The 13,745-nt window shown below is 31.8% G+C and overlaps 1 protein-coding gene across 9 annotated transcripts in view; it reads right to left on the reverse strand.

Moving 5' to 3' along the window:
• Positions 1-13,745, reverse strand: part of LOC100498673 (UPF0363 protein CG9853 homolog) — a 203,114-nt gene that overhangs the window by 159,156 nt on the left and 30,213 nt on the right. For 3 of the 9 annotated variants that reach the window (XM_031921446.1, XM_032601399.1, XM_032601398.1), the window contains exon 3: positions 10,244-10,296. In XM_031921446.1, coding sequence (XP_031777306.1) covers positions 10,244-10,275 — 32 coding nt within the window. In that variant the 5' untranslated portion in view covers positions 10,276-10,296. 9 annotated transcript variants of the gene reach the window in all.

A 13,745-nucleotide genomic window follows, 5' to 3' on the forward strand; every position in this document is an offset into this window, starting at 1 on the left:
CATATCTTCCCATGAAAACATAATCAAATGAAATATTTTGTTCGCTCCAAGCCGTATTTTTTATATTATCTTACGTTTTCAATGATGGTCTTATCAGAATTGTGATATCACCTTATTATAAAACTGATGGCTAATGTTATGTTCTTTTTAAACGTTCTGTGATTGGTCGAAAGTATTGTCTCTGTCGCACTTTTTTGTTTATTGTTTATTTTTATTTATAATAAAAGGTTATGCTTGGCCGCGCGGTTGACGCGGCGGCTGCAATGCAGACGATCTGAACGAAGGGGTCTTGCCTCAAGTGGCTGGACGTGAAGGTCTTGCCTTAAGTGGTTGGACGTGAAGGTCTTGCCTTAAGTGATCAAAAGGATACCTCTGTCTTTGTTTGAAGCTAGTAACATTCATCTAAAACAGCTTATTTCTAGGACAAATTCTCTTTTCAGTTAAAGGGAGAGCTACCTATTGATGATCAAAAAATGGTTAAGACAAAAAGTGTTACTTTTTTGGTAGAACCCGAATCTGTGATAAATCTTATTCAAATGACCTTGAAGGTCATGTTCAAGGTCGCAGCTAAAATAGCCAAAAGATGCCCCCCTTCGAACCCAACAAATTTTATTTGAAACATTTTTTTCTCAGAGCAAATTATTAACCTGTTTTAGGTGGTGGTAAATTAAAATGGGACACCCTGTATACACAGGGTGTTTCATTTTAATCCGACCACGTCAAAAAACCATGGAAAAACTAATTTTAACGAAAAATGGCCTTAACAAAAGTTGAAGGGGGTAAAGGGGGCCATCGAATGACACAAACACCTGTGACCTTGAACTCGATTTTCAAGGCCATTTGAAGGTCATTGTATTTTTTTAACGGGAACCCCTATTTTTGACCTCGGAATACGGAGCAGCGGAAAAAATTACGTCGGAAATGACATTTCAAGTTTGCCTTAGTGACCTTGAGAAGGTCAATTCAAGGTCAAATAAGAAGTATCAGCCTAAGATTGTTTTCCTTTCAATTTTTTCGTAGAATTATCATTTTGTTATTGTAATATACATTAAGAGAATAATTGACTTAAAATGTGATTATGCTTTGCTGACTTCAAAGCCATTTTGTAAGGTCAAAAGTGCAAAAATGCAATATCAAATGTTATGTGGAGTCCATATTTATATCCTAACTTTAGTGTTGCCCAGGAACAACGACGTGGACGTAATAGGATTGTGTTCCCTTTGGGGTGCTTGATTAGAGTGAGTCCCCTTGCCTCTCACTTTTCGGGGTGCTTGATTAGAGTGATAGAGTGAGTGATTATTCACCAAGAATCAATAAAATATCAACCCTTTCAGCGGCTGGATAATCAGCCATTGTTAAAAATTTATAACAAGTTCAATAAAAAATGTTGTTTTTACCAAACTTAACAAATTAGATAGCTTTCGATGAGTAATAAATTTTAATAGAAAAAATAAAGGTCAATGAATGAAAAAGAGAAAATGTTAAACAAATGATATTTGATTAGTTTGGCTAATCAATAACTATTCAATAACTAGTAAACTATTGAATACTAAGTGTAAGTAACAATGAGTAGAGGATAAATTCATATGAAAAGAGATCTCTTATTAGAAAAATTGTCTATTTCAACAATGAGTCGCGGGAAAATTCAACATGAAAAATCATCTTTACAAAATAAATTATTTATTTCAACAATAAATTCAGGCAAAATTCGATGAGGAAAATTAGTAGCCAATTGTGTCCACGTCGTTCCTGAGTAACGCTAAAGATAGGATAAAATTTCGCTTACGAAAACATCCCAAGAACTGAATAGAATCCAAAAAAATGGTGGTGTCTTTGGGCACCTACATTCAAATCTGTACATAATAAAAGTGAGAGGCAAGGAGACTCACTCTAATCAAGCACCCCAAAGGGAACACAATCCTATTACGTCCACGTCGTTGTTCCTGGGCAACACTAAAGTTAGGATATAAATATGGACTCCACATAACATTTGATATTGCATCTTTGCACTTTTTACCTTACAAAGTGGCTTTGAAGTCAGCAAAGCATAATCACATTTTAAGTCAATTATTCTCTTAATGTTTATTACAATAACAAAATGATAATTCTACTAAAAAATTGAAAGAAAAACAATCTTAGGATGATACTTCTTATTTGACCTTGAATTGACCTTCTCAAGGTCACTAAGGCAAACTTGAAATATCATTTCCGACGTAATTTTTTCCGCTGCTCCGTATTCCGAGGTCAGAAATAGGGGTTCCCGTTAAAAAAATACAATGATCTTCAAATGACATTGAACATCGAGATCAAGGTCAAAGGTGTTGGTGTCATTAGATGGCCCCTTTTGCTCCCTTCAACTTTTGTCAAGGTCATCTTTCGACATCAGTAAAATAAAACCAGACAAACAGCTGTTTATCAGATTTTTTGTTATTTGACCTTGAATTGACCTTCTCAAGGTCACCAAAGCAAACTTAAAATATCCTTTGCGACGTAATTTTTTCCGCTCTATCCGATTCCAAGGTCTAAAATAGAGGTTCCTATTTAAAAAAATCACAATTACCCTCAAATGACTTTGAAAATCGAGTTCAAGGTCATAGGTGTTTGTGTCATTCGATGGCCCCCTTTACCCCCTTCAACTTTTGTTAAGGCCATTTTTCGTTAAAATTAGTTTTTCCATGGTTTTTTGACGTGGTCGGATTAAAATGAAACACCCTGTACATTTTTTTTAAATGCATTCCTTCTTGTTGAAAAATCATTGAAGTGTTGAATTCAATATTTTCAACTTAAATTTCCGAAACTTCAATAATTTATCAACAAGAACGAATGCAATTAAAAAAAAATTGTATTTGAACATTTTTCTCTTTAATTTGTTCAAAGAATTTAGCGAAAATGTGGTAATTTTGGACTTTTCGACTTTAGACAGAGCGGAAGCAATTGACTTTATGCGTCCAAATATTACAGACGTTCTATTTGATATAACTACTAAAATGTCCACACTATTACGAGTCGCGAAAATGCGTACAAAAATTCAATACACCCTAATATTGTATATACACCTATATTATATAATCATTTTGAAGATACTTCCCCCGCCCCATAAAATGACGTAAAAATCATTCATTTTTACCTTATTTTTAAAAATAGGAAAGCCCCCCCCCCCCCCCCCGCATCTTCACAGATCTTACAGTTACACAACAGTACTGATAGATTACCACATATTTCAGTGATACTAAATAGTAAATTATGATAAAAACTACTTTCTGTATAAATAACGTAAATAAGAAGTGTTTCAAGTGACAAACTTTGACAGCAACTGGCAACATCGTATAATTATAGGTACATCTTAGAGTATGCAATTATATTTGTACATATTAATTTTATCTTATCTTACATTATATTAAATTGTGAAACAATTTTTCTCCGGTTCTCTGGGCCAGCAGCCTTACGCCACAGTTTTTTAGATATTACGTTATCTTTATATATAAAAATGATCTATAAAAAGTTTGGGCCTTAAAAATTTTTATTTTTAAGCATTTTTGGTCTTAAAAATTTTAGGTCTTAAAATTTGGGCCTTACAATTTTTTTAGACTTTTCTAACCTTTGAATATTTGGGCTTTAAAACATTAAGGCCTTGAAATTTTTTTATGCAAAGGCTATAGCCGGGTTACTATGGTGAAATGGCCCCCTTGGAAAATGTATATATGTTATATACCATTCGATGGGGGATAAAAAAAAACTCCCATAGCCAAATTTTTAGCTCTCTGCCTAGTGCGCATGCGCAGTAACGTCGATAAACGTGTTTTTTTGATTTTATTTTTTTCTGAAGTCCCTATAGGATAAAAATTTTTTTAAAAATTCACATTGGTGTATTTTTATGTCATGAATAACTGCCATTTTTTTGGGATTACATAACCTCAAATATCGGATCTAAAAAAATTATTAAAGTTTTCAATCGATATTTTGACCCCCTTGATTTTGAGGTGCAACTTTTTAAGTAGACTTTTTTTGTGTACTTTTTCCCGTTCTTTACGATGGCACTAACGTTTTTTCCTTAAAAATGGTGGCACAACTCGATTTGAGCCAAAAACTGATTTTTTTGCCATTTTTTCACGTTTTTAGCTGGTTATGTTACAATTTAGTTACTAAAGTGACTCCTTTTGAGTAGCTTTGCATATCTTCCCATGAAAACATAATCAAATGAAATATTTTGTTCGCTCCAAGCCGTATTTTTTATATTATCTTACGTTTTCAATGATGGTCTTATCAGAATTGTGATATCACCTTATTATAAAACTGATGGCTAATGTTATGTTCTTTTTAAACGTTCTGTGATTGGTCGAAAGTATTGTCTCTGTCGCACTTTTTTGTTTATTGTTTATTTTTATTTATAATAAAAGGTTATGCTTGGCCGCGCGGTTGACGCGGCGGCTGCAATGCAGACGATCTGCGTAGTGAATGGTCAATCATAAAATTAAGAATTATCAGGAGCATAAACAAATAAAGTATTTTGATTTCTTAATTAATTAAACGATGCGCAAACCAATGGCCAACATTGTTTTTTTCAAAACTAATTTTTTTTTTTCTTACAATTGTCTATATAAGGGAGAAAGTACAATACGTCCCGTCCCGTCCCGTACCGACCCCGGGACATACCGTCTGAAATAAGTCACTTTTATATTATTGGCTAATTCTGTTCGATAACCCAATCGACGGTACAGAATTAGCCAATCCCGTAAAAACAGCTTATTTCAGACGGTATGTCCCGAGGTCGGTACGGGACGACGGACTCAATTGTACTTTCTCCATAATATACTAATACAAGTGAATGGTGAAAACGCTGTTAGTATAAGTTTATAACTTTTAAAGTAAATTAAAATCTAGCAAATAAAAATTGTTTCGATTTTTCTTTTTACTATTTCGGCTTTTGACAGATAATTGATAGCAATACTAGAAAAAATAATAAAGTAGTTAAGTATTTATTTTCAAATACATTGGAGTTAGTTGGAACCGAAGGCTGACGCGGCTACTTTAAATCTTTCTGCTGTTTACTTCAAAACTAACAATCTTGTATATTTAAAGTGAGTACTATATATTTTACATATCTTTTAAAAAAATGAAGATTTAACAAAGTTTTTCAAAAGTTTTGACATCACAGATTATATGCTTTGATATTAGGGTTATATGTATTTCTAATACATATTACACAATAAATTAATATTTTGTTAAATAACTTCTTTAAAATCAAAACCTATTATTAATAGGTTTATAATATATAATATCTAAAATGTTATTTTTATGCCGACACTTTGAGTTTTGAAAAAAATACTGTAACCAACCTACTGATAAATAAAAAATCTCCCATGTATTTATAATAAATACACTTGTATTTTACCGGTATATGCAGAGTAAGACTTATTAATGGGTAGAAAAATAAAATTTTTATTATAAATTCTGTAGTATTAAGAGTAATTGTATCAAAAATAATGACAGATAATATAGTAATATAATAATATGATATAATAATATAATAATATGATATAATAATATAATAATATAATATAATAATATAATAAGTAATAATAATAACAGATAATTATTAGACCTTTTTATACGCTAAATAAGAAAAACATGTTGTGTACGTTATTAAATTCTTGCATAAAATCAAAAGTTTAAACCAACATTAAATTATAAACTGTTTTAGTACTCGCATAAAGATCCGATCTTATCCTAAAACAAAAATAGCAATCAGATTTTAAATCAATAAGCTAACAAAAAAGTAATTAATAAAAATGAATTTTCAATCCTATAGATATAGATATACGTACAATGCATGTAAGGGGAACGAGTCTTTATCTATTTAACTTAACCAATTTAGGCTAATCACATAAAGTAAAATGAGAAATTAGTTAAACATAAAGTTGTTGAAACTATTAACTAAATAAAATTAAGAAGGAAAAACATTTGAATAAAATATGACAATAAACTTTTGCTAGAAACGGATTTGACGATTGATGAGTTGCATGTTTTGATGTAATGCGGTATATTAATTATACAAGTATGATTAAATTGATAAAATATAGAAAGTCTTGAACAATAATTAATTTGTTTATGTATAAAATACTGTCAAATTAATAAAAAATGCACATAAATATCTGCATATGACTATATATGATGTGATTTTTACTATAGTTAATTATTATGAGATGAGAAAAAATATTTGGTTTTACATAAAAACAATACATGAGAAATAATAAAAATGAAAAATAGAACTAATAGGATGCCAACTTATTAATTGTCAATTGACTTTTAAGTTAAAAAAATGTAAAATGAATAAAGTAAACACAAGCTAACCTATGCTTTAAACACATACGTATATGAAACATCATTAAAAACAACATTATTTATTTATTTTAAAATACACTATTATTCATGTCTAGATACAAGAACATATTTTTACAAAAAAACAAATTGAATATAATAAATTCATAGGTTTGTTGATTTTATAAAATCACTAGGTGCAAGCACTTCAATACAGTTTTTATGACAAAAAAAAATTATTTGCTTAAAAAACTTATAAATGAAATACAACTTATTTCACTTTTACTAGGCAATATTATTTTTTTACTTTTCATGTAAAGCTACTGAGAAAACTGGATTATACAAGAACTTAGATTATAATATTTTTGTAATATTTATTATTCATTCTAGTTTTTAATTTAAAAAAAGGCAAACAATTTTTTTAGATTTTTAAAAACTAACTAACAGCATTTTTAAATGTATTGTAAAATATTTATATTTTATTATTTCAGAAGTGATCTTCTTGTCTAATGGTTAAATAAATATGGCATCTAATAGTAATGAAGAGTCAGATAACATCAGGAAACGCGATGATCGAAGATGTGCCATGTGTAATATTTATATTAGAAAATCAATTGGTCGAGAAAAGGAAATCGAATCTGAAGTTGAAATCGAATATGCTAAACAATTATCAAATAAAGATATTTACATCCATGATGTAATTTGTGATTCATGTAGAAAGCGATTAGCCAAATACATATCAAGCTCTAAACCTAAAAAGGTTAATGTTCCAGCAACTGCTTCGTCTCAAGATTCAAATGTTTCTGAATCATTTTCTCAGCTAACTGTCACTTCATCATCTCAGGAAAGTACACAATCATCTGTATACACAATAAAGGAACAAAAAGTACGAGCAACCACGGAATTACTTATTCAAAGGACGATTGCGGCACATAAATATTGCTTTGTTTGTGGGTACCAAAAACAGACTAATAATATATTAGTTCCTTTAGAGGCCCGAATTCAAGTTTATAGTAAAATGAATGTTTTTATTCCACATGGCAATAGATGCTGTTGCACACATTTAATTAAAAAAAGATTTTATGAAGATGAACTAAATAAAATTAATATTTTTTCCACTACAAGTACGGTATATATTGATGAATTACTACAATTTTTGAGTCAATTATCAATGAAAGCAGACGAAACTTTATTAGATACAGTAGCTGAATTTTCCATGCCTGAAAAAAAATTGAAAGTTTTTACGGGATTAACGTGGGAAAATATTAATTATCTTAAAGATCAACTCACTTCTCTGAAGAATTCCTGTGTAAGGACAGCGACACAAGCCATTGTCGTATTTTTATTCAAAATGCGCTCTGGGAATTCTAACTCGCTCATCTCTACAATATTTGACATTGAAAGCGAACAACAAGTATCTCGTTTTTGTCAATCAGTATTATTATCTTTCGAAAAAGATTTACTACCAAAACACTTTGGATTAGAAAATGTAGACAGAAATGAATTGATTGAAAATCAAACTTCTAATATGGCAAAGAAATTACATCCTGGTAAACAACTTATTTTGATTGCTGATGGTACTTATATAAGGCATGAAAAAAGCTCTAATAACGAGTACCAAAGAAAATCTTATTCAGGCCAAAAAAAAGTTCCTCTGACTAAACCATTTACTATATGTACTACTAATGTTTATGTTGTTGACCAGTTAGGTCCATATCTTGCAAATAAAAATGATGCTACAATACTGATTGAAATATTGGAAGAGAAGCAGAATATTTTACAGAAACTTCTTCGCCAAGGGGACATTTTTATACTGGATAGAGGTTTCAGGGACATTAAACAAAAATTAGAAAATATGGGTTATATTGTTTTGATGCCTGCACTCAAAGGTTCAAAATCTCAACTTTCTACGCAAGAATCAAATGAAACAAGATTCACGACAAAACTGCGATGGGTTGTTGAAGCAGTGCACGGAGTTCAAAAGAAAAAATATAGGTTATTAGATCACAAACTTGATAATAAAATGGTGAAAAATACTGGATCTTATTGTAAAATTTCTTGCTACTTAAATAACTTGTTTGGCAAACGCCTAGATTCTGATGAAGACATGCAAGATGAAATATTTAGTGCTATGCAATCTAGAAAAAATGTTGAAAATACATTAGCAGTTTTAGTAGCAGACAAAAGATGGAGTCGTCGGAAACTACCATTTAAAATAATAACTTCGGATGATTTACCAGACTTTCCTGAATTAACAATAAAAGATTTGAAAATTCTGTTTACAGGAACATATCAGCTTAAACAGACAATATCTTACTTAGCGGAAATGCTTGACGCAGATAATAATTTGAAGATTGGATATTCAAAAGAGACTAACAATATTCTCAAACTTGAAGTTCAATCCAGGCATATTAACAGAAAACAATACAAATGTTTCGTTGAGTATAAACCAAATGGTATTGGTTATTCTAGCATCTTAAGACACTGTTGTGATTGTGCTAACGGTAACCGTACTATAGGATGTTGTGCGCATATTGCTGCCATAATCTATTATCTTTCACATGGAAGATATTTATCAAAAATCATACGACCAGCTGAAATTCTGTCTAAAATGTTTCTTAATGATCAAATTGAAGTGTGTATTGATGAAGATAGTGACAATGATGAGTGAATCATTTTTTCTATTGTGAACATTCGTTATTTTTAAAAAGCTACTTGTATACGTTCCATAATTTATTTTAAATAGCCTATGAAGATAATAAATTATACTTTGTACGAATTGAACATACTTAACTTCAATTCCTTTTTACCTGATAATTATTACTGTCAATAGATTTTGAATAATCAATTAAGTAGAGGCAGATAAGCCAAATATGGCCTTTTTAAGACCACAAGACGCCAAAAGTACCCTCAAACGATCGATTTCAAGGCTATGTTTAGCTAAAGACAGGCTTTTTTGCGTGAAAACTCTTGCATTATGACATTTTTAGGTTAGTTTTGGGTTACATGGTACCAAAAATGGCCTTTTTCGGCGTTAAATCACTCAAATGAGGGCATTTTTAGGTTAAAGAGAAAAGCAGACACTGACAGAGGCGATATTCTTTTTATATATAGAGAGAAACCCTTTATTACCTCAAATTCTGATAAGACCATCATTGAAAACGTAAGATAATATAAAAAATACGGCTTGGAGCGAACAAAATATTTCATTTGATTATGTTTTCATGGGAAGATATGCAAAGCTACTCAAAAGGAGTCACTTTAGTAACTAAATTGTAACATAACCAGCTAAAAACGTGAAAAAATGGCAAAAAAATCAGTTTTTGGCTCAAATCGAGTTGTGCCACCATTTTTAAGGAAAAAACGTTAGTGCCATCGTAAAGAACGGGAAAAAGTACACAAAAAAAGTCTACTTAAAAAGTTGCACCTCAAAATCAAGGGGGTCAAAATATCGATTGAAAACTTTAATAATTTTTTTAGATCCGATATTTGAGGTTATGTAATCCCAAAAAAATGGCAGTTATTCATGACATAAAAATACACCAATGTGAATTTTTAAAAAAATTTTTATCCTATAGGGACTTCAGAAAAAAATAAAATCAAAAAAACACGTTTATCGACGTTACTGCGCATGCGCACTAGGCAGAGAGCTAAAAATTTGGCTATGGGAGTTTTTTTTTATCCCCCATCGAATGGTATATAACATATATACATTTTCCAAGGGGGCCATTTCACCATAGTAACCCGGCTATAGCCTTTTTTTCAACCCAAACATAAATTGGGGCCTTAAAAATGTTGAAACTTCAAAAAATATATGGATAAAGACGTGCTAATGAATTTAGGTTAATCTTAAAAAACTAATTTTAGGCATTACACAATTTGATCCTTACCAAATTATTTAAAAATTAAATAAATAAATATTTACTTGATTGTTGTCCAGCTTAATAAATCGTACATTGTACCGCTGTAGTGTATTACCTGAAAGTAAGAAAGGTAAACATGTAATGATCCTTTCAGCGTTAGCCAGCAAAATGTGCTGCCCGACTCTCACAACGGGTCGTGCTGGAAAGGTTAATTTTACTAGAGTCATATTCTGGTGCTACATTACTTAAAAGCTGCAGCCGATTCCAATATTTCCAGCGCTGCATTGCAAAAAAAGTGCAGCTGTTATAATATTATACTGTTTATAATATTTCCTTGTATACAATATTCATAGTGTAAATTTGTGTATCTTTACTATTTGATTGTTCCATTTTGGCGTTCTTCATTAATAGCAACTTTAAATGTTGTCTATCTTTTACTCTAGATAGAGCCACATATAACTGATCATGTCTAAAAACTGGTGATGGCAGATAGACGCCAACTTTATTATATGACTGACCTTGTGATTTATTTAATGTCAATGCGAAACCTAATCTAATAGAAAAGTGTTTTCTACGCCTATTAAATGGTAGTTTCTCTTTAGATAGTCATAAAGTTCATCTTGGTGTCAAAACTAATTTTCCAATATTTTTTCCATTCAAAATTTCTGCATGGATTGAATACTTTAAAAATTGTTGCCCCATGAAAAGCGGACGCAAATAGTGCAAGATGGCTAATCGCATAAAAATAAAAGCCAGCATAGCGCGAAGGTCGATCGGACAAGGAAGACGACCATCGTCGCATCAAAGCATTCATGCGAAATTGAAAATAGTTGCTAGGTATGCAAGTCACGGATGCATGAAAGGAAAAATTGCTTCGGGCCAGATAATGCAATCAAGCACATGTCCAGAAGAGCGCATGAAAGGCTTGAGTGCTGGACTTGTGGACGTATGACTCATTGGTGGCACGACTGTCCTAACGCATGGGACAGCGGTTGTGAAACGAGAACTTCACAGGTGCAGAGCACTAGACGATGCAGAAGGTCTGATTACGAGAGCGCTAAGGAGTTGAACTCGACAGCCTCGACCTTAAAGTCCTTCCAGCGCCTGTCTCGACACACTGAGACGGCGCAAGCTGGTGTAGAGGTACCAGAAGAAAACATCCTTACTCCAAGAGATATCAAACACGAGGATGCGCTCGCGCACTGAGCGAAGCAAGTCAAGGGGAGGGGACGCACAACAGTATGATAGTCCTACGAGACCTTATAACTATTAAAGAAACTGTAAAAGTTTGAATTCGCTAGCTCCGTCCGTAGGACTGGCGTCCAGCGCTGGAGGGCGGAAGAATGCGCGAAGAGAAAAGCAATTTAGAAAATTCGATAAAAAGGGTGATCTCAAGATAGAGCTGCAAGACATTGTCTCAGCGCGCAAGCAGCGCGCCAAGCGCGTTACTAAAATGCACGATATGGACCGGTGGCGAGCAAGGCTGGCGATATCGTGACGAAGAAAAGTCACGAACGGCGGATGTGAAGCAAAGCATCAACAAGCGGACGTCGCGTCGTCTTGAAGATGAGAATTTGTCTGAGGATCGTTGAAGAGGAAGTTCATCGATCTGGCACTGGTCATGTAGCTTAAAGAGTAGTATCAGCTAACGGTCCAGGAAAAGTCGCTGAAGAGTGAAGAGGACTACATTGCTCGACCGCCGAGGGAAGCGAGCGAACAAGCGGATGCGAGCGACGCACTGCTGATCAACAAGCGAACCTCTGTAGGCGAACAGAGCGATGCAGCGTCCCGGCTGAACGAAGCTACTTCGCGTACAGTTTGTAAAGGAGATCGATCCAGAAAAAAAGGAAATAATGCTTTATATCACATCCAAAGTAAATTAGAAACAGAAAAAAGATATTGTAAAGATTATAGTTTACGAGAACCGGATAATCTTTTTGTTATAATGATGATATGTCTACAGAAAATATAATGCACCGTGCAACTATTTTCAAACAGATCGTAAATTAATTAAATAAAGATCAACACTATATTTTTACGAAGCTTGTTAACAGAAAACTAACATTTATTTTATTGATGGTCCTGGAGGTTCAGGAAAACTTTCTTGTACAAAACTTTTATACACTAATATATTTTATTGAACAAACAAGTCTTATCAATGGCTTGGACTGGTATCGCTTCTATACTATTACCCAAAGGAATGATAATTTATAGAACTTTTCAATTACCCTTGGCTTTAGATAATTTAGATACTGCTTTCTTAGAATTAGAATCAGATAAACAAAATTAAGGCTGGCCGATTTATTTATTCGGGATAAAGCATCCGTGATTCCTAAAAAAGCTTTAGAAATAATAGATCGAACCTTACAAGATGTATACTGTAATAAAATACCTTTTGGAAGAAAATCAATAGTATTCGGAGGTACGATAGAAATTCTATAACATGGTTCTATCGTTGAGGAAATAATTAAATTTTCCAAATTATGGCCTTTTTTCAAGGATTTAAAATTATAAAAAATATCTGTTGTTATGATAGAGAATTCTTATCATTATTATTAGATTTAGGCGAAGGTACAATTAATCATTTCTAAATACCTCAACTTTAGAAAACTACCGATGTTTGTAACAACATTTATAGAAATATTAAAATATTTCTGTAAATTCTGTTATTTTAGCTTGTTATAATGACGATATTATGATCATTAATAATAAAGTATTAAAATTGTTATTTGGCGAATCAAATACATATTACAGCATAGATTACGCAACATAAGGGTGTGGATCAAACTGACAACAATATTTATCTAAATTATCCGATTAAAATGTTAAACGAAATTAGAGAAGGTCTTCTACCTCACAAATTATACTTGAAATTAAATGCAACAGTAAAGTTGATTCGAAATTTAAGTGCAATAGATGGCATATGCAATGACACTCGTTTCAAAATCGTTGAATCACATGAATACAATATTGAAGCAGGAATAATTACAAAAGAAAATATAGAAAATAAAGTCTTTATACCCATAATCACTTTAGATACTGGAGAGAATTCTTCATTTTCATTCACTCTTTATAGAAAATAATTTCCGATTATATTAGCTTTCGAAATAACAATAAATAAATCATACCTTGTTGAAAATAAATGATTTGATATCCAGGTGGATATCCAGCTCGATTCGGCATGGATTCCATACGGATTTGACATGGATTCTACGTGGATAATACAGATAGATATCAAGCTGGATGTTTTAGAAAAAAAATATGAAAAATTCCTTAAAAATTACTTTTTATATATTTGGTGACCATTAATGGTAGTACAATGATAGTAACACTTAAACAAGGGCACTGTGCTTTGTTATAATTTTGATTATTTAGGAATTTTTCTAAGACGGCCATTATTTTCGCATGGTCAATTGTATGTAGCTTCATCTAGATGTAAAAATCCTAATAAAATATTTATTCAAAATGATTTAGAAGATTCCTTAAAAATAGATAATATTATATGGAGTTAGATTTTTAAAGATCCAATTTAAACTATATATAAATTCATTGTACATTATGACA

Source organism: Nasonia vitripennis (assembly GCF_009193385.2).
Source record: "Nasonia vitripennis strain AsymCx chromosome 1 unlocalized genomic scaffold, Nvit_psr_1.1 chr1_random0011, whole genome shotgun sequence".
Lineage (NCBI taxonomy): Eukaryota > Metazoa > Arthropoda > Insecta > Hymenoptera > Pteromalidae > Nasonia > Nasonia vitripennis.